Genomic DNA, 25,414 nt, shown 5'->3' with positions numbered 1-25,414 from the left:
CAGGGTTTGGAAACCCTGTGTCCAGCAGGTGTCCCATCTCCTCTAAAATCTCTGCCTGATATGCAGACAACAGGGTAACTGCATTTAAAGAGCACACTGACTGAGCTGCATATTTATACATCCTCTAAAAGATAGACGCGGTAAGGTGCTCCATCTTACCGGGCAGAGAAATGGTAGAAGAGGCTGACAATGTGCCGTTTGGGTGAAGGTGGTATGCCACTGAAGGCTCCACTGAAGGCTCCACTGCTGGGGGTTCGGTCAGCCCCAGCTTCGCCATGTTCAGCAGCTCCAGTTTCAAGTGCCCCTTGGTGGGTAATTTGCTTTTGAAAGGGCTTGACCAGTAAAGGCTCATCTCTTTCCTGCAAGCAGGAACCACAGGTAAAAGCTACTTCGACAGCGCTTGGGCCGGTGAAAGTCTTTTATCATCATACAGGTCCCTCTCTGCCTCCTCTTGGTTCTGGGCTGCTGGCCATGGGATCCCCAGCTTGGCTGCAGCCTGCTGACAAACCTCGTACAGGTTATTATCCATTGGGGGAACAGTGTCAGAGGCACTGGGGGACATGGACTGATGGGCGGGGAAGGTGGAATCATCATCCTCTTCCTCCATATCATCTGTGTCCAGGAGGTCAGAGCTGGCATTGCAGTCTGCCTCCTCAGGACCGGGGTTATGCTCTTCGTGGTCGAGGAGTTCCTTGAACAGCGGAGGCATGAGCGGTGATTCAACGTCCATCATGTCCGCCCAGCTCTTTTTAGCTCGCGGAGGATGGCTGCTGTGGTTGAAATTTTCCCATAAAGAGGCAGATGAGAGAGTTGTCCTTTTGTGCAATTTATTGAAATAATAAAGAAAAGAAAAATAATGGGGAAAGCAAATAAAAAGCATGGATGTTAATCGTGCACATCAACAAACCAAAAACCAGCTGGGGAGATCAGTGCACACACCACGAAGGTGTGATGCAAAGAGCCTGCGATCCTCAAGTTGCTTCTGCCTTTTAACCCCTTTCTCTGGCTCTGGTGGAATGTCTCTCTGCAGCAATGGAATTGTTTATGCCACCTTATCTCGCTGTGAGTGACAATGCAAAGATTCTCACTTCTGCATCATCATGTCTTGTTATCCAAAGGAAGGAACGCCGAGCTTCCGAGACAAGATGCTTTCGCTTTAACAGCCTTGGGTCTGGTGAGGAGTCATAAATTATTAGTCAGTCAAATGGAACATCAGATGTTTAGACTTGATGTACAACAGGGCATAAGAGATTAGTTGTTTGTGTAAGAATGTTCAGTTCAGTATTGCACCTAACCAGCACATGACGACTGTGTTGGATAAGAAATAGCACAAAGGCAAAATTTTTCCATTACAGCTGCTCACAGTGGCTGTAGGGGTGGTAGCTGACAGGCACGGGTCCTGTTTGTTAGCCACCGCTACTCTCAGCCTTCTATCCAGAGTCTTCTCAGGCATCGCCGCACAGTGCGGGCACACTTGCGGGTCAGCTAGTGAAGCCTATGTGTGCTTAATGCCCATGCAGGCTATACACATCGGATGAGGCTCCCGACCCCTTTGGCTCCAATCCTTTGGACGGGGTCGTCGCCGTAAACATCGTTGGAAAGACTGTAGGATACAGACTAGGCGTTAGCCTGTTATAAGACCGATAATAGACGCGGGGTTTACGCCGCGTCAAGTACTGGTCCTGAAGCTAGCTCGCCTCGACACGTTAGCTAGTCACCGAAAAGTTCACTGTCTAACAGGATAATGCTAGATAATGTTCAGAATAGGCTCACAGTGAAACGTAGCCTGAGTTACGCTAGCGCGGTGTGTAAGTGGCCGCGGGAAAAAAAGCTCGTCTTAACACGGACACTGTATCCTAGCGTAAATAATACTGTTAATACTGTAACTGTTACTGTTACTGTTAAACAGATCACAGGTTGCCTGGATACACTGAAGGAGCTTATAGCTCCTCACGGGAAGAACGCGAGAATGATTTGAGAGGGGCGGTCGACTGTGTCATAAGGTGTGGGCGGAGCCCGAGCACAGCTCGACCTGTCTGTCTCTGACTGACGTTGTGTCATTGGAGCTTGTTGGTCACGCCGAGGTGATTCCTATAGTGAAACACCGAGCGAAGTTAGAAAAAGAACGTTGTGTATTAACCAATGAGTAGCGAGTATTAAACCGTGCAAAATAGTTCACGGCATTTTTAATTCTAAACTACATGTCACTACATACTACTACATACACTTTCGCTCCAGCACCCCCGTGACCCCGCATTAGGGAATAATAATATATGTTATATAGGGTTGTATATAAACCAATGAGTAGTAGACAGTAAACATTTTTAATACTAAAATACATGTCTTGTTTTTTTTATTTATCAGTAAATAGTATTTATCATATATTCTATCAATGATCACTTCGTTTGATAGATTCGCATTAAAAACGTGTAGGCGAGGTTTTGATCGCGCTACCTTACCGTTTTATCTTTACCGTAAGTACGCCAAAAATCGTGCATTATAAACCCAGCAACGGCTAAATTGACTGCAACTTAGTCCCTTTAGGGACTATTAACCAATGAGTAGCGAGAATTAAACAGTGCAAAACAGTTCACAGCATTTTTAATTCTAAACTACATGTCACTACATACTACAACATACACTTTCGCTTAACATTGTAACAAAAACATAATTTATGTTAATTTTGCAGTGTGACAGAAAGCACACTGCTAAACTGATTAATGTCTATTTTTACTGTTTCTTCTGTGAAGCGTGAACGCGTCAGGGTCTATACGGAAGGTCGGTAAGGACAAACAACGGTTGACTCAACTTGCGCGCAAGCCATAACAGTCGTGCAGTCTGTTTCGGAGAATTCGGAACATACGTTGAAGCGATGCTTTACGTATCGTTTAAAAAAATTGCTTGTTGCTTGTCTTGATACAACTGGTTAAACCAGATATAAAATCTCTGTGGTGCTTGAGAACAGCAGAGGCTGGGTGTTGGATGCATGCTCACTCATTGAGTCGTAACCTACTCTGTGTAGTGGATAAGCGTTTTGTGACCTTGTTTATGTAAAAAAATGGTAGAGAAATGGTAGAAGAGGCTGACAATGTGCGGCCGTTTGGGTGAAGGTGGTATGCCACTGAAGGCTCCACTGCTGGGGGTTCGGTCAGCCCCAGCTTCGCCATGTTCAGCAGCTCCAGTTTCAAGTGCCCCTTGGTGGGTAATTTGCTTTTGAAAGGGCTTGACCAGTAAAGGCTCATCTCTTTCCTGCAAGCAGGAACCACAGGTAAAAGCTACTTCGACAGCGCTTGGGCCGGTGGAAGTCTTTTATACTTTCATACAGGTCCCTCTCTGCCTCCTCTTGGTTCTGGGCTGCTGGCCATGGGATCCCCAGCTTGGCTGCAGCCCGCTGACAAACCTCGTACAGGTTATTATCCATTGGGGGAACAGTGTCAGAGGCACTGGGGGACATGGACTGATGGGCGGGGAAGGTGGAATCATCATCCTCTTCCTCCATATCATCTGTGTCCAGGAGGTCAGAGCTGGCATTGCAGTCTGCCTCCTCAGGGCCGGGGTTATGCTCTTCGTTGTCGAGGAGTTCCTTGAACAGCGGAGGCATGAGCGGTGATTCAACGTCCATCATGTCCGCCCAGCTCTTTTTAGCTCGCGGAGGATGGCTGCTGTGGTTGAAATTTTCCCATAAAGAGGCAGATGAGAGAGTTGTCCTTTTGTGCAATTTATTGAAATAATAAAGAAAAGAAAAATAATGGGGAAAGCAAATAAAACGCATGGATGTTGATCGTGCACATCACCAAACCAAAAACCAGCTGGGGAGATCAGTGCACACACCACGAAGGTGTGATGCAAAGAGCCCGCGATCCTCAAGTTGCTTCTGCCTTTTAACCCCTTTCTCTGGCTCTGGTGGAATGTCTCTCTGCAGCAATGGAATTGTTTGTGCCACCTTATCTCGCTGTGAGTGACAATGCAAAGATTCTCACTTCTGCATCATCATGTCTTGTTATCCAAAGGAAGGAACGCCGAGCTTCCGAGACAAGATGCATTCGCTTTAACAGCCTTGGGTCTGGTGAGGAGTCATAAATTATAAGTCAGTCAAATGGAACATCAGATGTTTAGACTTGATGTACAACAGGGCATAAGAGATTAGTTGTTTGTGTAAGAATGTTCAGTTCAGTATTGCACCTAACCAGCACATGACGACTGTGTTGGATAAGAAATAGCACAAAGGCAAAATTTTTCCATTACAGCTGCTCACAGTGGCTGTAGGGGTGGTAGCTGACAGGCACGGGTCCTGTTTGTTAGCCACCGCTACTCTCAGCCTTCTATCCAGAGTCTTCTCAGGCATCGCCGCACAGTGCGGGCACACTTGCGGGTCAGCTAGTGAAGCCTATGTGTGCTTAATGCCCATGCAGGCTATACACATCGGATGAGGCTCCCGACCCCTTTGGCTCCGATCCTTTGGACGGGGTCGTCGCCGTAGACATCGTTGGAAAGACTGTAGGATACAGACTAGGCGTTAGCCTGTTATAAGACCGATAATAGACGCGGGGTTTACGCCGCGTCAAGTACTGGTCCTGAAGCTAGCTCGCCTCGACACGTTAGCTAGTCACCGAAAAGTTCACTGTCTAACAGGATAATGCTAGATAATGTTCAGAATAGGCTCATAGTGAAACGTAGCCTGAGTTACGCTAGCGCGGTGTGTAAGTGGCCGCGGGAAAAAAAGCTCGTCTTAACACGGACACTGTATCGTAGCGTAAATAATACTGTTAATACTGTAACTCTTACTGTTACTGTTAAACAGATCACAGGTTGCCTGGATACACTGAAGGAGCTTATAGCTCCTCACGGGAAGAACGCGAGAATGATTTGAGAGGGGCGGTCGACCGTGTCATAAGGTGTGGGCGGAGCCCGAGCACAGCTCGACCTGTCTGTCTCTGACTGACGTTGTGTCATTGGAGCTTCCATGGTTGGTCACGCCGAGGTGATTCCTATAGTGAAACACCGAGCGAAGTTAGAAAAAGAACGTTGTGTATTAACCAATGAGTAGCGAGTATTAAACCGTGCAAAATAGTTCACGGCATTTTTAATTCTAAACTACATGTCACTACATACTACTACATACACTTTCGCTCCAGCACCCCCGTGACCCCGCATTAGGGAATAATAATATATGTTATATAGGGTTGTATATAAACCAATGAGTAGTAGACAGTAAACATTTTTAATACTAAAATACATGTCTTGTTTTTTTTATTTATCAGTAAATAGTATTTATCATATATTCTATCAATGATCACTTCGTTTGATAGATTCGCATTAAAAACGTGTAGGCGAGGTTTTGATCGCGCTACCTTACCGTTTTATCTTTACCGTAAGTACGCCAAAAATCGTGCATTATAAACCCAGCAACGGCTAAATTGACTGCAACTTAGTCCCTTTAGAACAATAACATGAGTCGTAACCTATTTTGTGTAGTGGAGAAGCGTTTTGTGACGTTGTTTATGTAAAACACTAAGCAAATAACGCCTCTGCAGCCTAATCCGATATCAAAACTAACTTTAGGTCTTACTCGCACGCAGTTGGCTTTAAAATGATACGTATAGGTTACATTGTTTAAAGCACAGATTTCTATACGTAGCTATATAGCGTTGTGTATAAACCAATGAGTAGCGAGTAACAAACGGTGCAAAACATTTCACGGCATTTTTAATTTTAAACTATATGTCACTACATACTACAACATACACTTTCGCTTAACATTGTAACAAAAACATAATTGATGTTAATTTTGCAGCGTGACAGAAAGCACACTACCAAACTGATTAACGTCTATTTTTACTGTTTCTTCTGTGAACAGTGAACGCGTCAGGGTCTATACGGAAGGTCGGTAGGGACAAACAACACGCGATTCAATTTCCGCGAAAGCCATAACATAGTCGTGCAGTCTGTTTCGCAGAATTCGAAATATACATTGAGGCGATGCTTTACGTATCGTGTAAAAAATCGATTGTTGCTTGGCTTGATACAACTCGTTAAACAAGATATAAAATGTCTGTGGTGCTTGAGAACAGCAGGGGCTGGGTGTTGGATGCGTGCTCACTCATTGATCAGAGCTGTTCGCGTTGCATCCGATGGAAAGACAATCAAAAATCCTATGTCAAGTGTTGTTTCAAATGGCACCATTTTCAAATTTTAAAAAGTCATTATGGTGAAAAAGAAACTGCTGCAATGGACGCAGGAGACGCGGGTACGTTGCAGCAAGCTGACAAACCTTCCAAGGTAAATAACGCAGACACTGCTGCCAGTCTAAAACAGAAGAGCCGCACAGCTGCAGGCTTAAATAGTATTTCAGTGTATATTGTTCACAACATAGTTTTTAAGTTTTTAAAGTTTTTAACTAGATAATAATGTCCTGTAAAAAACAGTAACAGCCCTGTTATACTTAAAACCTTGTAATGTCAAAGAAATAGTAATAATGTATCATAGTACTGGAATGAGGTCTGGATTACACTGCTCCGTTAATTTTCATATGCATTTAATTTATTGTCAATCTTCCAGAAAAGGAAACGAAAGCGCAGTGAACTCAACCAGGGAGAAATTGATTCACAAGTCTTTCACGAAAAGGTGAGTTAGTTTTTATATCAGTTAGTTTGTGGCTGTTTTAACCACTAAAATCACAAATGTTTCTTCAATTAATTTAAGATATAAGTAGAACTCGTTTTGTTATAATATAATATAATATAATATAATATAATATAATATAATATAATATAATATAATATAATATAATATAATATAATTCTAGTCTAATTCAAGCAAGTTGCTTTTATAAAATTAGAACTTTTATAAAGTTATAAAGTCTTTTTTCTGATTTAAACATATTTTTACTCTCTCTTTGATCAAAAAACTCTACCAAGTAAATGTTTTCATGTTTTTTTGCAAACAGGGTCAAATAATCCCAGTTATGTGCCATGATCTACTGTAGGTCAGGTCTGTCATCCTGGAAGGAACCAAGTCTCTGGTGGAACCAGCCCAAGCCTGTGGATATCTAAACAGAGTTACAGACACAGTGAAAGACCCTCTTCCGTCCCATGAGTGCCGACTTGCTGCTCTTTGTGACATGGCTAAAGAGCTTCCTCTGGGGGAACATCTGGAGCAGGAGGAGCACGCTCAGGTCCTCGTCGCTAAGGACGGCTCTGCATCCCATGTCGACTTGTTCTCCCGGGTAACAGAGAGCAGGACAGACTGTGCCACAGTTGTCACGCTGATGGGAGAAGAATATGTAATACCAGCACACGCAAGCTTCCTGCTGTCTGATTTCACGCAGATACAACCTCTGGTCCTCTGTGAGTGCATGTGAGAATGAAAGCCTTACATCTGTAGAAACTGCATGCTTGTGAAAACATGAACATTGCCAATCCATTGTGATTTTATTGTGGTAAATAACGGCTTTAAATTGTCATGTTTTCGAGTGATAAAATCATGGAAATGTTGACGCTACAGCTTCTTTCTCACGCAGACGAGAAGAAGTTTGACCTGATAGTTATGGACCCGCCTTGGCAAAACAAGTCTGTGAAAAGGAGCCGACGGTAATTTAGCATCAGTGCATGTTAGCAGATGATGAGTGGAAAGGTTGATAAGCCAGGACTGATCAGGCATGAAAACATCACAACCACAATATACTCTATGTAAGTCCAGAAGTGTGGGGGTTGCATTCCTAACTTCTTAATGTATTTATTCAACACAGGTACAGTTCTTTGCCCTCGTCCCAGCTGAAACGCCTCCCCATACCCCTGCTGGCCTCTCCCAGCTGCTTGGTGGTCACCTGGGTCACGAACCGGCCCAGCCACCGGCGTTTCGTCCGTGACGAGCTGTATCCACACTGGGGAGTGCAGGTCGTAGCCGAATGGTTCTGGGTGAAGGTACAGAAACATGGAAGCTGAATCCGAGCTGCTGGGGGGTGATTTTAGGGGTTTCATGGTCGGCCTTTCTCCTCAGGTGACCAAATCAGGAGAGTTTGTGTTTCCGCTGGATTCACCTCACAAGAAGCCGTATGAAGTACTGGTATTGGGACGATGCCGTCCCTCTGCAGACAACTCCACGAGGTGTAAAAACGCTGCTTTAATAATGTTAATGCTTTAACCTTTGAATGGATTAAATCCAGATCATGTTCTTACACTGGTTTAATCACTTTCAGCTCTTCAGAGGCTCCTGTAGAGGATCAGCGTTTGATTGTCAGTGTCCCGTCAGCTCTTCACTCCCAGAAGCCTCCTCTCGCTGGTAAATATCCTCAACAATCCACTGAACGTCAATCTGTCCCAAGGAGTATGGCTGTGTGTGTTTTTCTCTGCCACAAGAGGGCAATGCTGCAACATCTGTGATTGTTATCTGCTACAAGGCACCAGTGATGAGCTGGTCAGGCCTCTACAGCCTCCTGTCCTGAATGCCTTAGGTTTATTAGTCTGAGTCAGTTTTGCGTTTGATTCCTTGAAATTTAAAAAAAAACTTTACAGAGTTTATTTAATTCTAACAACATCAGTTAATCAGTGAAAACTTTTTTTTCCACCTCTTAATGATGACAGTTACTGTTGATAACTGCACCAGTGGTCGCACATGGCCGTGTTGGAGGAGCGGTAACCTCAGACACTGCTCTATTCGTAATAACTGAGAAAACCTGAATTCTCAAACCACGACAGGGTCAAAATATCAGAGAGGCAACTTTGTTTGTGGTTTGACAGGACTCGGACTCAAACAAGGACTCTCTCTCTTAGAATCAATGGAAAACCTTGACAATGAATATGCAGCGCCTATGAATAAGCGAGGCGTGACGTCATTTCCCGCCCTCTCCGGGGAACACAATTTATTGTGCAGTATGGCGAGCGAAACGCCGCCGGTGTGTGCTAGTGCCCTTTCAGCGGCTCAGAAAAGCCTCCGCCTCATGGAAGTAGCTGGATATTGTACACTGATTAAAATTATAATGATGCCATTGAGGAGCTGCGATGCCATAGAGATTAAGTAGATTAGTGTACAGCTCTCCATGTGTGATTCTGTGTGTCTCTCAGCAGGTTTACTCAGAGCTGGTTTGTTTATTGCAGTTACTTTTCATTTTGTGGTGTTTTGTTCAACTTGTAAAGCACACTGCATATTTTCGTGTATTTGTACACAAGAAAAATGACTTTAGTTGAAAAGTCACGTCATTTTTTTCTAATTTAACTGTTCGGGGGGCTGTTCTGGGGCTTTGGCGGTGCTGGCTCCTCCATTGCATTACACTACGCAAGTGCCAAAACATTGAAGCAGGTCCCCGGATCTTTGGCTCGGAGCCACGTGGAGCTTTTCTTTGTCTCGGCGCTGTCCTCGCCGTCCCTCTCCTGCGTCGAGCGTGTCAGGTGGCTCCGGCCGGCGGGTCGCCTCAGTGCTGTACAGTAAACACACAGCCGTGGAGCCCGCGGCACTGAGAAACCCTGACCCACTTCTGCTCCCCTCCAGTCACCGGCCCTCTGTCACTGACATTCGTAGTTGCTATGGAGAAATAAGGGACATCATTACTCTATTACATGTAAAACACATCCTCACCAGATGGCCGAGCTGAGGGAAGTGTTTGCACTTTCCGGAATGATGCAGCGTGTTGTTTTTATTAATTAGGACCTCCTGCAATTGAGGAGAGTTCAGTCCCTTTCGTATATAATTAATGGTGTCCTGCATATGATGTGGGTTGCTGCTATGGTGTTCAGTATTTATCCAGTCTATTAAAATCGCACAGACTTAAAGTGAATTCATATTATTGAGGATTGTCCCGTGTGTTGCAATCTTGATGCCGGAGGTGTGAAGTTCTATAGACTTCTCATGTACATTATGCAGTGCTGTAAAAAGGAGGAAATTCCCTTATTAGTTCCACAGTGGGGATTTTTTCTCTGCATTTTGACCCATTCCCACGGGGGAGCAGTGAGCTGCCACATGAGCGGCGCTCGGGGAGCTAGTGCAAAGTGACAAGGACACACCTAGAAGCAGGGCTTGAACCTGCAACCTTTCTCTTCCCAATGTTCTACCAACTGAGCTACCAGGCCACTTAGTAAAAACATTTTAAAAAAGGATTTGTGAAATCCTTTCTGTTTCTTATTCATGTCACTGTTCCACCATGGTCTAGCTCTAGTAGTGGTAAATAGTTTGAGTTGAGCAAAGCAACTGAGAATAACTATATGCAGGCGAATAATCCATCTAGCATTGGCGTGTTCTCTAAGTTGCGACGTACTGGCGCATGTTGTATTATATGTTAATGAAGATTAACACTGGGCCCAGGACTAAACCCTGGGGCAGTCGATGTGTGCTAAGAATTTAATCCACTGATTAAACTGGATGCAAGAAATTGAAACCTGATTGAAAAAAGTGCAAATTGTTGACGCCAAAACATGGTATAATCAATTAAAGGACCAGTGAAGTTGACATTCCTCAGTCTCAGGTCGCTCCTGTTTAATATGTTGTCCCATTTTAGAGCTGAGGATAATTAGACCTTTTATTCTTTGTTCAACTTTGAAAGCTGAGTCACGGTCGGGGCTGATTTAGTCGGGGAGCTGCATGTTTGGCCTTTCCACTCTGTCTCTCTGACGTGCCTGGGAAGAGGAAAGGCAGGACACCGCGGCGTGCAGATTGGGTCGGTTTGCGGACCGGGCTTTTTGAGCTCATTAACTCGCTGAGTGTTGGCTGAGGTGAGTGTCGGGGTAGTCTGAGCGTGCACAAGAGCAGACAGAGCAGCGCAGGGGCAGAGGAAGTGAAACGTATCTGTCAGGTGTGCTGCTCCTGGAATATCATCACTCATAGACTCAAGGTCATTGTTGGTCTGCAGAAAAAGGCAACCGTTCAGTGGCCGGTTCTGTTCTCTGCCCGTTGCAATGCAGTGTTCTTTGTTTGTCGTTGACGTTGGCTCCATGAGGTGTCACAGGTTCTATGCGTTAACATTAAACTTGAGTTCATCCCATCCTGATCCGCCTTTCCTTCCACAGAGGTGCTGAAGTCGTACGTCGGAGCTGAGGCCGAGTGCTTGGAGCTGTTCGCCCGAAGCCTGCAGCCGGGCTGGACCAGCTGGGGCAACGAAGTGCTGAAGTTTCAGCACGTTAGCTACTTCACTGTGGCGCCGGTGGACGATCCAGCAGACAAAGCTGCAGCCGCAGCAGCGTCCAGCTCGTCTGGAGGATCGTCTCCTGCTTGACACCGTGGACTGATGTTTAACACTTGTCACATCACCGTTTTACTGTCTTCCCAATAAAGATTCAACACAAATCCTTCCATCTTCCGTTTGATCTCCTTTGCTCTTGCATGCGGGACCTTTGATTTCCGTCTTTGGGCCTGGTTACGTTTTTAAAGTAGTGAAGCACAGGGCAGATGATGCATTTGGAAAGATGAAAGTGCATTTTTGGGCGTCTGTGTTTTGAACCCGACTTCCCACACTGCAATCAGATAAACAACACTCACGGTTTTATATATTGGCCTTTTGAGCAGTCTTTGGCACAATTTGTCATAAAAATGATCAAAGTAGTTCTATTTTTACTTGTTTTGATCAAAATGTTTTCCAAACCTAATGAAAGATCCATTTCTATATTCAGCACACAATGTTTTTACACTTTTCCAATCAAACATTGTAACATCTTAAACCGTCTGCGTAACCCTTAGCCTGCGTCCTTTCTAATGAGTCTGTGGTCCCCAGGGGCGGGGGGGGGGGCGAGCAGAGCTGCCTTTCAGTCAGATGAGGATGAATTACAAGCACTGCATCATGGGACACATCGCAGCTAATGAAGCAGAGCTGCGCCTCAACCACCATCAGTTACACGTCACCGTACCTTGTCCCCTGTTAAACCTAATTCTCGGTTCCCTGCATCGTCTTCGCTGTATCGCTCTATTTTATACAGCTCGACTGTAGATTTTTTTTTAAATCTGGAAATTTTTACAAATCTTGAGGAAAGCTTTCACGTCCGTTCCCACTGCAAGGAATCACAGTTCTCCATAGCTGACATAATCTGGAAACGTCTCGATAGGCAGCAGACAAACATAAGACAACAACCCTGTGCATCCAAACAAATAGCAGGAATAAGTTCTGTAGTGAGGGATTTCTTTGTCCGACGCGAACTTGTTAATTGTAATTGTTAATTAACTCGTTAGCCTGTGGTTGCAGCTCTTCCTGTGTTTGCTTCGCAGGTGTCTGTCACCCATTGACCCTGATCCTGAGGAAAACCTGAAATCATGATGATTCCCAGGCAGGGTCGACCTGAGAATAAATAGGAACCAACGCTCTCCAGCCGACTGATCAAGGCTCCATCTGAAAGAGGCTGTGTCTCAGGAGGCACAAGGGTTGTTCACCAGTCGTGGGGTGTCATGTCTATATGTCAATATGTCCTCGGGGCCAGACGATGACTCCCAGGTTGCATTAGTGAGAAGCAGCTTTGCAGCGAAGTTGGGCGTCATTTAATAATGATCAGTGTCTGTATTGTGGCTTGGCGTCAAAGTAATTCATCTGTCTTCACAGTTGTAGTTTGTTTCATTCTTTTTATGACATGATTCAGTGAAGGGCGTCTTTTGTTGTGATGCATATGTACAGTATGAATAAAGGTTCTCATCACCAACAGACAAGCTGAGCGACGACTTCATTGAAGTCAGATGAAGTGTCTTCAATGAGGTGGAGGTGAAGCGCTGCCGCTCCGGCCACCAAGGACTTCTTGTTTTTTCTGCATTCTCACACGCAGGCATGTGAAAGGAAACACGAAGCCATTCAGGCAGTTATGCTTCTTTTCATTGCCATTGGTTTTTCATTGACGTGCTTTACTGTATCGCACCACAGCGATCACCTCGTTCACCCCTCTCAGCGCGGTACAGTCTGCGGCCGCACAACCGGAGTCTAAAAGCCCACGACGAACCGCAGGATGATGTAATGAAGTTCTTCTTCCAGGCGCCAGTGAAGGGGGGGGGGGGGGGGTGGAACCCTGTCAAGCCCAAGATGAAGCGCCACGGTGAGGACCTACTCATCCCTCCTCCGTCTCGCGCCCCCTCCTCCTCCTGCCAAAGTCAGCTTGCATGAGTCGCGTTTTCATTTTAAACCGTGTCTGTCCTGTTTGAGGCTCATCTAATGAGGCCGCCACACATCAGACTGTCGGTCGGCCAAGGCGTGGAGAGAGAGGGCGCTTGGAAAAAGGTGGAGCACTGCGACAGTGAACAGTGAACGTCATGAATATGTTTCAAGACCATTGGCTCATTGGCTTCTACAGTGATCTGATGTGAAATTGCATCGTAGGATGTTGGTCTCAAGCTGCATTTAATCCTGACAAACAAACAACTGTACAAAACAGCTAAAAGCAGAGGGTCCCACAGTCTACTGTAACTGTACGAGTCCAGATTCCTTTTGCTGATGCAGTTCGAAGCTAAAAAGTTGGTTCAGTGTCACCTTGACTTATTCCCACTGAGAGTTATCTTCAAAGTTTACATAAGGTCTCAAGGACCACTATAATTTGGGCTCATGCACAAAGGTTGTGTGGCTCTTGTTTTCATTCTGTCTTGTTTTCATTCTGTTTAGGACAGTAAGAAAAAGAAAGTGTCAAACCTACTAAGATGCTTCGGCACTGAATTGATGTAATGAATGACTTGGTGCTTATCACAACAGAACATTTCATATTGTGAAGTGCCAGTTGGAGACAATATTGCTGTAAATAGTCAGAAGCTTTGTCAACACTCGTCGCTCGAAGGGGGGGGGGGGGCAGAGCCTTTGGTTTGGACACAGCCGCGCAGCAAAACTGGCAACCCTGACGGCCGGCGCTCCCGCAGGACGCCGCAGGGAAACCAGAGATAATTATTTCCTAAGAGGTGCAGTTTCTCCCCCTCGGTCTCAGTCCCAGGGCCTTGAGCGGCGTGAGGCGTCCACATGCAGCTCAAACCTCCACAAGTACGAGCTACAATGAACGAGCAGCTCAAGGTTTCATCAGTCAGCATCATCAGAGGGAATGTGAAATCAAAGCTGACGCTGCAGACGTGGATGTACTTCCCAGGGTATAAATTTATCACCACACAGCCTGATTCTTGTTGTTATATCTAAAAAGAGATTTGTGGTAAAAATATCCAGTGGATATTTTAACAATTCGGCTCGGTTTCACTCCTTAGGCAGGGAAATCAAGCAGCTTTAAAAAACATAGAATTATAACATAAAAGAAAAGAAAAACTCTAATTTTTGGCTGTTTATTTTAGACACATGTCCTGGACTGCCTGTTAAACTCCATTATTCAACGACAGCTCCGCCAATAGATTTTAATATTGGTGAATCTTTTTAAAGCGGGCTTTGATTTCCTCTCTGACACATTCAAATGATAGTTTCATTTCCTCAGAGGATCCATTCACCTCTAAATTTAAGATGAGAAGAATCAAAGCAAACGCTTTGCCGAATATCTTAAGAGTATTTATGAGGATCTGTGCTATAATGTAATATAATCTGATTTAACATTTACTTTATGAAATGCTCCGAAGTCGCCCGAGGGACGAGTTATATCTGTCTGTCATTAAATATACATATAAAGAGGAGAGAAAGCGCGACCAGAGTTTGTTGAGACACAGCAGAGCTTGTAATTTTACAAGAACACACTGTAGCTCGCAGATCTCACACTTTCATCCTGAACAGCCACATTATCTGGACTTGTGCAAATCAGATACACATTGGAGCCTCTGAAGGAGCAGAAAGGTAGAAAAAAAGACAGTTGGATGAAAGTTTAATTGCAGATTTAACCATGCTGTTGTATTAGCTGCAGAAACAATGGACTTTGTGACACACTGAACTTGTGGGAGCGAACACGTGCTTATAGAGGCTTAGGTACAATCGATAGCTCCTCACAGCAGACGTGCTGCAATCAATATTTCTATGATGTGTAATTAATGTGAAGGCCATATGAAACATGCATTTTCTTTTAAACGAGTTTGGCCTGTGGAAAAAGGAGAAGCCTTTCCAGAGCCTGAGAATTCTAACTCTCTTTGTTTAGGCTGTGGGCAAACAACATGTGTAGTAAAGGTCTATGTGGTTAATAAATAATGGCGTGATGCAGAATGTAGCGTTAAAGTTTCCACACTGGGAGCGGTCGGTGTGCAGCTTTCAGAGGCCGCTCGGTTTATTCTACGCTGCTCGAATGCAGCAATAAATCTGTCACGTCAGCCTCCGTCCTCTAAAAAGTTATTACTTGGTGGAGAGAAGCCTCGGCTCATCTGGTCCAGGCGAAGCAAGCGACATGGAGCCGCTACGCTCCATGCGATGACACGCGGCGGCGCAACCTGCATCTCTTGCCCCCGAACGAGGATGAGCATCCACACCAAAGCCTGAATCACGCGTCGGTCCAAAAAAGTGTGACAGACAATAGGGAGCTGTGCTGCGAGCGACTGACAGCCAAAAGCTAACGAGCAGCAACACGTCACCGAGCTGAGAAACAGCGGCCCGGAGAGGACTGCAAGGACACACAAACCTGTCATTGTATTCCATGGGAGCACCGCGACTTGGTAGCGGTTATTTATCTGTATCTTAAACCTTCATTGGACTCATGTCGATTGGTTTCCCCTGTTATTGTGTGTCCTGCAGCGACACACACAGAGGTGGGATGAAGGCTCTTACATTGTAATTTCCCAATGGTCTGAATGTTAGCGTAATGCGTTTTGTCCTGTCCCTCGGCACGGTGCATGATGGGAAAGGCTCCAGCTCAGCGGAAATGTGTGACTACGCTTGTCTCCTTTGATAGGAAGCTCAAAGCTAATGTTTCAACGCTTTACAACTGATATTTCTGCTGGAAGCTGCAGAGGAATATTACAGTCTCATTGACACCAAGCTCGTTTTCTAACTCCTTTCATCCCCTGGTTGAGCCCCATCAGTATTCAGAGCTAGTGAGGCCTGATGGCAGATGGACAGATGGACAGCTCCATCCATATTCATTCACGGGATACCTCTCGTCTGTCAGCGAGTCAATGAAAAGGTGTCAGAGCGAAGCAAGAGCACTGTTTGAACATCTGAACACCGGGTGCCCGTTTAAAATAGTCGCTGAAGGAAATAAATGGAGGCGTATTAGCAGCTCAGGTGTCAAAATGGCTGACAGGTGGACGGCAGCAGACAGGAAATCACTCTGTGGCACATTCACAAATGGTGTGGCTTTGTTAAACAGGAGGATCGGTGACGGCTCACTTCCCCCATCTCTGCCCGTTTTATGCCCCGGCAGCACATCGGCGGTAAACTTGACTTCTCCTTTTGTTTGCGTTCGCGTCCATATTTCGCTCACGGACCTTTTCTTCATAATCTTCCGTGTCAGCGACGGGTCATGTTGCATCACAGCAGATGCGCTGGCGCCCCGCGCGTCCCGCTGGGAGACGAGTAAACAGAAGCGTGGCTGTGTTTTTGATTCGGCGGGGGGCATATTCATCTATGCAAATGAGGCGAAGGCCAAGGGAGGCTGCTTAATTCAGATCTCAGTCAAACTTCTATTTGTGGACTTACAGCCAGTCAGCTCTAACATCACGCTGTTGTTAAACAGTCAGATTCTGCGGGTTAGCGAATTCGTCAACTAGGCTGCTTGCATACGGATGTTTTGTTTTGTGCTCTGGGACCGACTGTGATATTTTAGATGACGGCGCTTTGAAGCCTAACATTGCGAATATGTTTGAAGGGCTCGTGCTGTGTTTTTTTTAATACTTCACCTTTGAGATTAAATCCCATAATGCAACATGTTACCAAGGTTTTAGCGAAGCTCCTGGTGTTCACACGTACAGTAAGACCAGGCTGGGGACTCGCTGTACCCGCCTGACAGGCAGGACAGCGAGAGGTGCAAAGATTTATTCTGCGTGTGAAACACTCGTTAATGACATTTCACAGTATTTGGAAGCTGAAGCCTAAAAGCAGTATGTTTATGTCTACTACAGTAGTGGAGACGTACGTCACGCCCCACGCATGCATGAGGCATCATTTTATACAAACCTTCTACCTTTGTTAGCGTTTGTAGGAATGTATTTAAATCAGCTGGGCCAGTGGAGATACAGGAAGTCTGCAGCGGTTAATACATCATTTCACTTGATAATTTGCCTGAATTCGTGCTGTGCGACCAAACAAGGCTTTACTTGAAATTCTACCGGAGACCACGGAGTTTTCAAAAATGGAAAACACGTCAGCCTGGATTTAGGGTAAATGTTTAGAGTTTTATGCAGAGGGCATGTTGAACCTGTTGCACCAAATATAAAAATATAAATAAAATAAAATACACCATATAATACATGAAGGACATTTGAGAGATGCGAAAAGTGTAGAAGAAAAAACAGAAAGTTGGTTTCATACATGAAAACGTGATACGAATAAAAACTGATGTGATTTATTGTTTCCCCCCTTGGTTACAAATGGGCTCCAACATCACCACAAATGAATCCCAGACTGGGAGCTTCTGCCTCCATCCCTTGCTTCAACCAAACCTTCACTCCAGCGGTGTAATACCACGCGTTTTGGGTTCAGGTGGGACTCGACCCACGTGTCTGCGGGTCACAAGCTGTTCAGCCCAACGCGGGCCTTACACCATCTACACAAAGGCTCAAATTAAAGCGGGAGCAGACAATCTGCAGCTGATTGGGAATTTAGTTCCAGCCATGAGGTAGCGTATTAGCAGAAAATCAGCGTTGTGACTCTGCAGCTGTGCTACTGTGATGTAAATGTGTGAGCGCAGGACGTCGGCTCTGTGTTGATGAGGCTGCAGTTACCGCTAAAAAAGCCCAGCTGCCCAGTTACTCAGAGGAGTTTCCATCGGTCCCGATCCCAGTGGTGGCCCACAAATTCTCCCTCTTCCTACCTTCCCCTTTAGGGACGGACGCAGGGAGGCGGGGGTGAGATGCTTTAATGGAGGGGTGTGTAATTTGTAGCTGATACAGGATTCAAACGTTCCTTCCGAAGGCTACAGTCAGGATAAACACGCAGATAAAAATGATAACACACAAACTCACTGGGAGCCTCCACTGTCACAGAGTGGAGAGCACAGAGAACACATTTTAGAGTAGCCTGAGCGAAGCACAGCGTAAACAACGGCGGCGGTGGGGGCGACTGTTTGAACAGCAGTATGGATTATGGAAAGAATCCGATGGATAACCTTTGTTGAGTATTGATTCAGACTCGGCGGGTTAGTATTCTGCTGCTGACTGCCAGACAAGTGATAGGGCGAGAGTGATGCAAAGCTCCCAACTGTATGTGAAAGTTGGATCAGATTGGTTTTTATTGTCTTATTATTAAATGTCTTATTATTAAAGAGATGCCAAAAGTTGCTCAAAGCTGAGTCTGGCAGGTAAAAGCATCTAATACACGTTAATCACAAAGTGAGTCATGCTTAAGCCTTAAAACCTATTAAAGTCTGTAGGCAGCATCCTATGATCAGTCCTCCTCTAACAAGGTGGGAAGGGTCTCTAAAGATTAATGAGTTTCACCTTTTATGCTGAGGGGCTGTGATGGAAACGGATCCATCTCTAATGAATTTCAGGTCAGAGCGACGCAGCCTGCAGCCGCCGACCCGGGGCTCCGCGCATGCATCTTCCCTAAATGTTAAATCGTTCCCAGGGTTGGATTGATCACGACGAGGCGCGCTCCCACTGATCCACGCCTGCTTTTAGTATACGTCTCTGCATGCTGAGCCACTCATCCCTTTAAAACCTCCAATGGAACTAAAAAAAAGGACGGATTAAAGTAGCGATTCCACAAACTGAACGAGCACATAAAGTCCTGATGTTTGGCTGCTGGAGACTATTCATACAAAAGACTTTCATTTCACTTCCTGTTTTCTTCAAACAAGCCCCACGGCGGGCTGTATAACATATTATCCTCTTTCCATTATTACATATAAACAGCAGAGAAATACAGCCACCCACATGCCCACATTTGACTTTTATTAGGCCACAAATTACAGCTTCACTTCTCGGCCTGGTACTGGGCCCCAGATGCCCCCTGGCTCCTGCCATTCCACATAAAGCTGTTATTTGTCTGCTTTAAGCTACATTTCTTGGCCTCGTTCAGGTTATTACCGACAGCTCGGACGTCTGACACTAAATATGTCTCCTCTAACGACATAACAGCGTTTCCGGCAGTTCGAGGGAATCTATTCCTCATCCCGACTGCGGCCGGAAACCAAATAAGCCAGCGGCTGAACTCAGCCAGACCTGGCGAGGCCGAGAGGGAAAACAGCGCTCTTCCACAGCGCATTTACTCGTTTGTCTGGCTCTTTCCAGGTTAAAAGGAGAGAGGCAGGTATTGTTGCGGCGCCGGCGTGTGACGCGTTCCTCCGGCTCCGGAGGTGGTGAGACATCGCGCTGCCAACCGGCCCGGCAGGGCAGAGCGACAGGTCGATGACAGGCCAGGGCACGCGGGCCTCGGTGAGTCACCGATATGGGACAGCGATGACATGCCTTCACTGCAGCGTCCGCTCTCCAGGGCTCTGCAGCTCTATTTTAGTGGGGGGAGACTTACGTGGGAAGTGACTGCAGTGGCAGGACTAAATGCTGGAGAGACAAGGGAGGTCAAAAGAATGCAGGAAAGTGCCAGCCTCTTTGTTTTCATCCTTGAAGCAGTGAAAAAAATCTGAAAGACGTCACAGCGAGACAAATACATACAAGCACATTCCCGGTATTTCTGTGTTTTCCAGTGTTTCCAGTGGATGAACAATAATCACACATTCACGAGCTCATGCTACTCACGCACGCATGCTCCAGTTCAATCTGCGATCGCACGAGGCCAGCGGGTCCTCGTCGGTTCTGGAAACAGGTAACAGGTTCACGTCTTCTGGGCTTCAACCTTTCCATTGAGCATTCAGGTCTTGTTTCTGTTCCGCCGGGGATTAATTACGCGCCAACATTTTTGGAGAGCTTAATATAGAATGTTTGAAGTGGAGGTTCACGTAACGCGCTGAAGGCTGACAGTCAATAACTGCTGCAACAAGGACAAAAACATCTTAGTTCTAAAACCAGCTTCATTTATAGCATTTGATTAAAACTGATCACCTTGACCTTGATATGCACAATATTCTAAGTGAGAAATTCCTGTTTCATATCCTAAGAGTCCATAAAGAAAGCCTGAATGAGTGCTGATCAGCCGTACACCGACGCCCCTGAAAGCTAGAGGGAGACACACGCGCAGAAGGCGCTTCACGCGTTTCCCCTCCGGCTCAACGAGGCCGAAGCGTCGGTGGAGCTGAACCGCGGCAGGTTCCTGTCGTCGCGGTCCTGACTCACTTTGTCGGGCAGACAGCCTCTGATGGCGCAGACACGCTGGACAGCTTGTTATGAAGTGAAGACGGGCCCAGCTTGGCCCAGAACGGCTCCCGTCCCACACCGGTGCCTCTTTGTGAGCACATGATTGATGCTGATGCAGAGGGTTACTTCAAGGACTCATCCATTACATATAGGTGATAATTGCAGGCCTGGTTCATCAACCTCATAGGACAGATAAGGATAGAGACACGGTAATTAGATTGTTTCCAGCTGGTAGAAGACTTAATTAGGCTCCTTTCAAGTTTTAAACAAAGTCTTGTCTAGTCGAATGTGTACATAGACTGATTTTCTGACCCTGAGCTTCTACTACTGTGACTTTGAGCGTCCAATGAAGGGTCCTCAAACCGACGTGTCTAGTAATGTGAGTTAGCAGCAGGCTCGGACCTGCACCGAGTCGCACCGCGAGTGCAGAGGTGAGTGAAACACTGACGGGATCCAAAGGCTGCTGTGTATTTTTATCCTGAGGCATTTCCCAGTGATTCTCTACAAAAACACACATCAGTATCCTGACTCTCGGCATTCGTTGCCTCATGACCAAAGCCGTGTCTTACTTTTTCCAATTGTTGCTGTGAAACTCACCTCCTTTATTGCAAAGCCTGTTTCCAACAGGCTGACAGACCTGTTAGCATTCACTGCTGCTGCCGTAGATCTGGTAAAAGCTGTGCTGTGTCATAATCACAGTTTCCTTTGAATGCACAAACACAAGGGATCTGCTTCACCTGCTGTTCTGGTTAAGACCAGTAATAAAGATCAGAAAGAGATGAGGAGTAAAAAGACCAGACTCGCACTGATGCATGGCATCAACTCAACAAACAGAAAACGTTCTAGGCTTGACACCAACACAGATATTCACATAACAGCTCAGGGAGTCTCTCATGGGAACAGTCGGTGGTGGCGACAGAACAACGAGCCTCCAGTGCTCCACTGTCAGCTGGTGCAGGCTGACACGGGGCTGGCATCAGTCTGTGGGGGCTCCAGGTGACATTTGACTGCACCTGTAGGAGGCCAGATGTGCCGCTTTGATGGAGAGAAGACGTGTCAGCTCAGAATGCCATACGAGGAAAGACCCGTCCCCAGTGCTCGCAGAGCAACACACAGGAGAATCTCCACGCTGATCAATCTGCGGCCGAGCATCGGCTGTAACAAAATAAAGAAGAGGAAATAAATCAGGCTGGCTTTATCAGTTGCTGCGCTGTCATTTAAAACCAGTTCTTATCAAAGTCCTTCAGTTTTATTAAAGCGCAGAACAGTGACGGGCCAATAACCTCTGACAAATTAATTGAAATTTGACAGGCAGCTCATAGCAAGAGGAGAGGGGAGATCATTAAATAGACCTCAGCGGAGATCCGCAAACAGACGATGATAAGCCGGGCCGTGCGAGGGCAATAAAACACGTTGCATGGTTTGATTTCGCAGCGAGTGTGTTTGCTCACATGTTGGATTCATTACACATTCATTTAACAACACACCTTTATGGCTGGGAGTCATATTTTAATATGAGGAGAGCAGACTGTCCTCGTCGACTTAGCCAAAGGTGTAACATCAAACAATTGTGTAAAAGGGCATGAGAGGACAAGGTGACACGGAACGAGCTAAACATGTTAATAATCTCTGCAACAAGTGTAAACACAAAGAGGCTCCAGCACAAAGGCCTCATGCAAATGGTATATCAGACGAACAAGATGTAATAGCTGTTACATCTGGACAGACCTGAACTGATGCATGTGTGTCAGGCACAGAGTGAAGGCAAATCTGAATGTGAGGGGAGGTTTTTCCTTTTCTCCAGTTCCCGCGGTGCCTGTCTCAATCAAAAAGCTCTGAGTATTAAATGTATTAAATGCCTCGTGCTGTTTCTTTAGAGAGAACTGCTGCATGAGTTGGATCCGATCGGCTCACAAACCAAGGCGTCTTCAGCCTGAAGAGATGCTTTCGTGCTTCCTTCACTGGGCCCAGCTACAAGCATGGACTGTTTGATTGACAGCTAGAAGCCAATCACCAATCATCACAGCACCACCTTGATCAGAGCAAAAATAGTGCCAATAGGTCTGATTATGATGACGCGAAACAATCGAGTGCAATAACAGATGATTGTATAGAGATACTCAAAGCAAATATACAATTTGATGCTTTTTAACTTTTTAACCAAAGTAGATGCCATCAAGGGTCTGTTCTGATACACAAGCTGCACTTTTGAGATGACACCTAACTGCAATGGCTGCCTCCTGGCTTCATGCCTGCGCGGCCAGCTTGTTGTAAAGGCGTGGATTTAAAACATACGCTCCTGCAGGAAAGTGGGCGGAGTCTGGCCGCAGCCGCGTCCACCTGCGCCGGTGCAAATATGCGTTATCTGCCTCGAGCTGTGATTTTACCCGGACTGACCTTTTCCGCCGCAGGCGACAGGATGGAGATTGGCGGGAGAACGCAGCAGTGGGCCCATGATTAGACCAGATCAGAGCGGCGGGGTGTGGTGTTCTCTGTGCCGCTGTCACACACGTCAACCAGTCCGGCGTCACCATCGGGTACGAAGGAGCAGCAGGAGGCGGAGGCTGGAGGAGAGTGTGTGGTGCCCCTCCGACCTCTGGGCTGCTAGGTGTGTGTGTGTGTGTGTGTGTGTGTGTGTGTGTGTGTGTGTGTGTGTGTGTGTGTGTGTGTGTGTGTGTGTGTGTGTGTGTGACGTGAAATGCAGGTGTTGGTGACGATGGTGGTGGTAAAAAACAAATGAGCGTTAATGAATTAAGCCTGAGCCGCTCTCACTAGTAGAAAAAAAATGCATTTACACCTCCTTCACCTCTTTCACATGGATCGAGCTGCATAATTTATGAGTCTCGCATGAAAGAGAAGCGTAAGCAGAGTAAATAAACAGCTTAAACAGCTCCAGTAATATTACAGATGAGATTTATGAGGGCTCAAAGCTAAACTCCTGCGTTTTAAGTGTCCTAGTAAATACAGTTTACTATAACACACTGTAGAGACATGAATGTAATTGTACAGTGTGTAATAAATGTAAGAGTTTGTAGTAAATGCTAGGAATAAAGTTTGCATCACTTGGTTTGACCACATTTGTAAGAAAAAGTGTTTTAACACAACTGGAGGTGTGAAACGTGCCATTCAGAGAGAGAGAGAGAGAGTTGGAGGCAGAACAAATTAGACAAATTAGAATAAAGGCAGCACTATTTCATTCACTTTATCACATGCAAGATACAAAAGTGGCAAAATTAGACGTGAGAATACAAATCTGAGCTTGAGATGTGCTTCCTCACGCACCTCTGGTCAGCACATCTGGCCGGTTTGTGAAGGAGAAGGAGACGTGAGATGTGTCAGTTCTGGAGTAAACACAACGTGTCAGATGAAGAGGATGGCTTGAAAAGTGAACGCCAGCGAACAACAAAGAGAAAACTGTCCTCTGTCTTATGTAATCTCTGACTGACTTGATAATGTTATGACTGTGACCAGGCCATCTGTTGCACGGCTCCTTGTTCTTTTTGTCCCTGAAGACGGCGCTTCATGACTCTGGCTTTACGTCTGTGCTCACTGTGTGAGGTGCCAAACAATGGTTTTGCATAATAAACTAGTAAAGTAGTCCATCAGACTTGCTTGTATAAGTGCTAACTGGAATTTGGAAATATAAAAAATCTGGGGGTGTGGATTTGGACAGAGGTGACGGTGAGGTGAGAGTCACTGCAACATCTGGCCACGCTGCTGAAGGTTTAAAAAGCCGGCCTGTGGCCGGGTCACGGACCATAAGCCCTCACCAAAGGTGGATCTGAACCATTGCGAGCCGTCAGGGGAGGAGCAACCGATTGTCACGCAGGGGTCCTTGAACCCTGCACCCCTCGAGACCGCACCTTCTCCTATATCGTATAATTACAAACACTGGCTCATTGATTTACCTGCTCAGGTCATCGGTGGCTCCTGCCAAGTCGGTGAGCGTGTGTGAGTGGTGTAGTAAGTGTGCTTCCAGCTTGAGTCAGACCAGACCATGAGTCACACTCGGAGACTGTGCTGAGAGGAGGATTTTTGAGCAAGCGGGAGCTCCGACATGCTGCCTGGTGTTGTGCAGTGCATCCTCTCACTCTTCTCATTATCCTCTTTCTGGGTGTTAAGGGGGAGTGGAGGCAGGAGGAGGAGGGTGGCGGCGAGTGGCTGGCTAACCCAACATCCCCTGTGGGCAGGGAACAGATGGGACCTGACGCCCTCCACACAAATCACTGCCAAGGAAGCTTCAGCTGCTCCTGAGACCGCTTCGAAATGACAGCGAATGTTTACTCAAACATGACGAGCATCTATGGACGAGGGACGAGCACGGAGACGTTACAACCAAGCAGTGGACAAACACTCCATCTCCCGATGTGATAGCTGAGGAAGTAACTAATTAGTCTTGTCATTAATCCAATTGATGATCTATTTCCAATGCACCCACCCACCTTTCGAAAGCTTGGGGTGTCTGGGTAATGTAGTCATCCAACGGGGACGTAATTAGAGAGCTGCCACCTGTAATTCCTCCTCTAGTCCTGCACAGGCCTCACTAGGGCGACTGGGAGTAAACCAGGCTACAGTGGGAATGTGATACTAATTAGTACTTCTGGCGGTAATGAAGCACATTTAATTGTCCATTAGATGCAGACAACAAAAATATTTTAAAACATAGTAATTGGAGTTTAATCAGTGTGTATTAACAGGACAAAACTGAAACCCCCCTCAGTCCCTGCGCTGAGGAACAGAAAACCTTGGAAGACTGACAGTGGGACCCAAATGCTTCTGCTGCCTCGCAGTAAATGTCTCATTTGGGGAGGAAATCAGCTTCATTCCTTGGTGTCCAATACGAAAATCAAAGCTTTTAATATTGCTGCACGGCCGAAGCCCCAGGATACAGACTCCCGAGTGTCACTATTTGACAATGAGAACGGGCTGGGTTGCCAGATTTGTTATCATTATTACACAGCCAAGACAAATCTGGTGACTGTTTGCTTTATTCATCGAGCAATAAACCAGCCGAGAAGAACAGATGCTGCTCACGAGCGCACAGAGATGGAGGCAGACAATGTCTGGGAGGACGGGAAAATCAAGTCATTTGTTCTGTGAAATGAATGACAACAAACATCAATCAATTATAAATATCAATCAGCAAAAC

At 46.0% G+C, this 25,414-nt stretch overlaps 1 protein-coding gene across 1 annotated transcript; it reads left to right on the top strand.

The window, feature by feature from the left end:
* The first annotated feature begins 5,901 nt into the window (after positions 1-5,901).
* mettl4 (methyltransferase 4, N6-adenosine) lies at positions 5,902-11,280 on the top strand. Its single transcript, XM_029149277.3, has 8 exons — positions 5,902-6,279; positions 6,559-6,624; positions 6,986-7,346; positions 7,520-7,589; positions 7,748-7,922; positions 7,999-8,105; positions 8,198-8,280; positions 10,998-11,280. The coding sequence occupies exons 1-8, from the start codon at positions 6,049-6,051 to the stop codon at positions 11,201-11,203; spliced, it is 1,299 nt and encodes a 432-aa protein (XP_029005110.1). The 5' UTR covers positions 5,902-6,048; the 3' UTR covers positions 11,204-11,280.
* Positions 11,281-25,414: the final 14,134 nt, after the last annotated feature.

The sequence above is a fragment of the Betta splendens genome, chromosome 4 (assembly GCF_900634795.4).
Source record: "Betta splendens chromosome 4, fBetSpl5.4, whole genome shotgun sequence".
Classification (NCBI taxonomy): Eukaryota; Metazoa; Chordata; class Actinopteri; order Anabantiformes; family Osphronemidae; genus Betta; species Betta splendens.
Note: the sequence above shows the minus strand (reverse complement) of the source record. Positions and strands in the feature narration are given on the sequence as shown.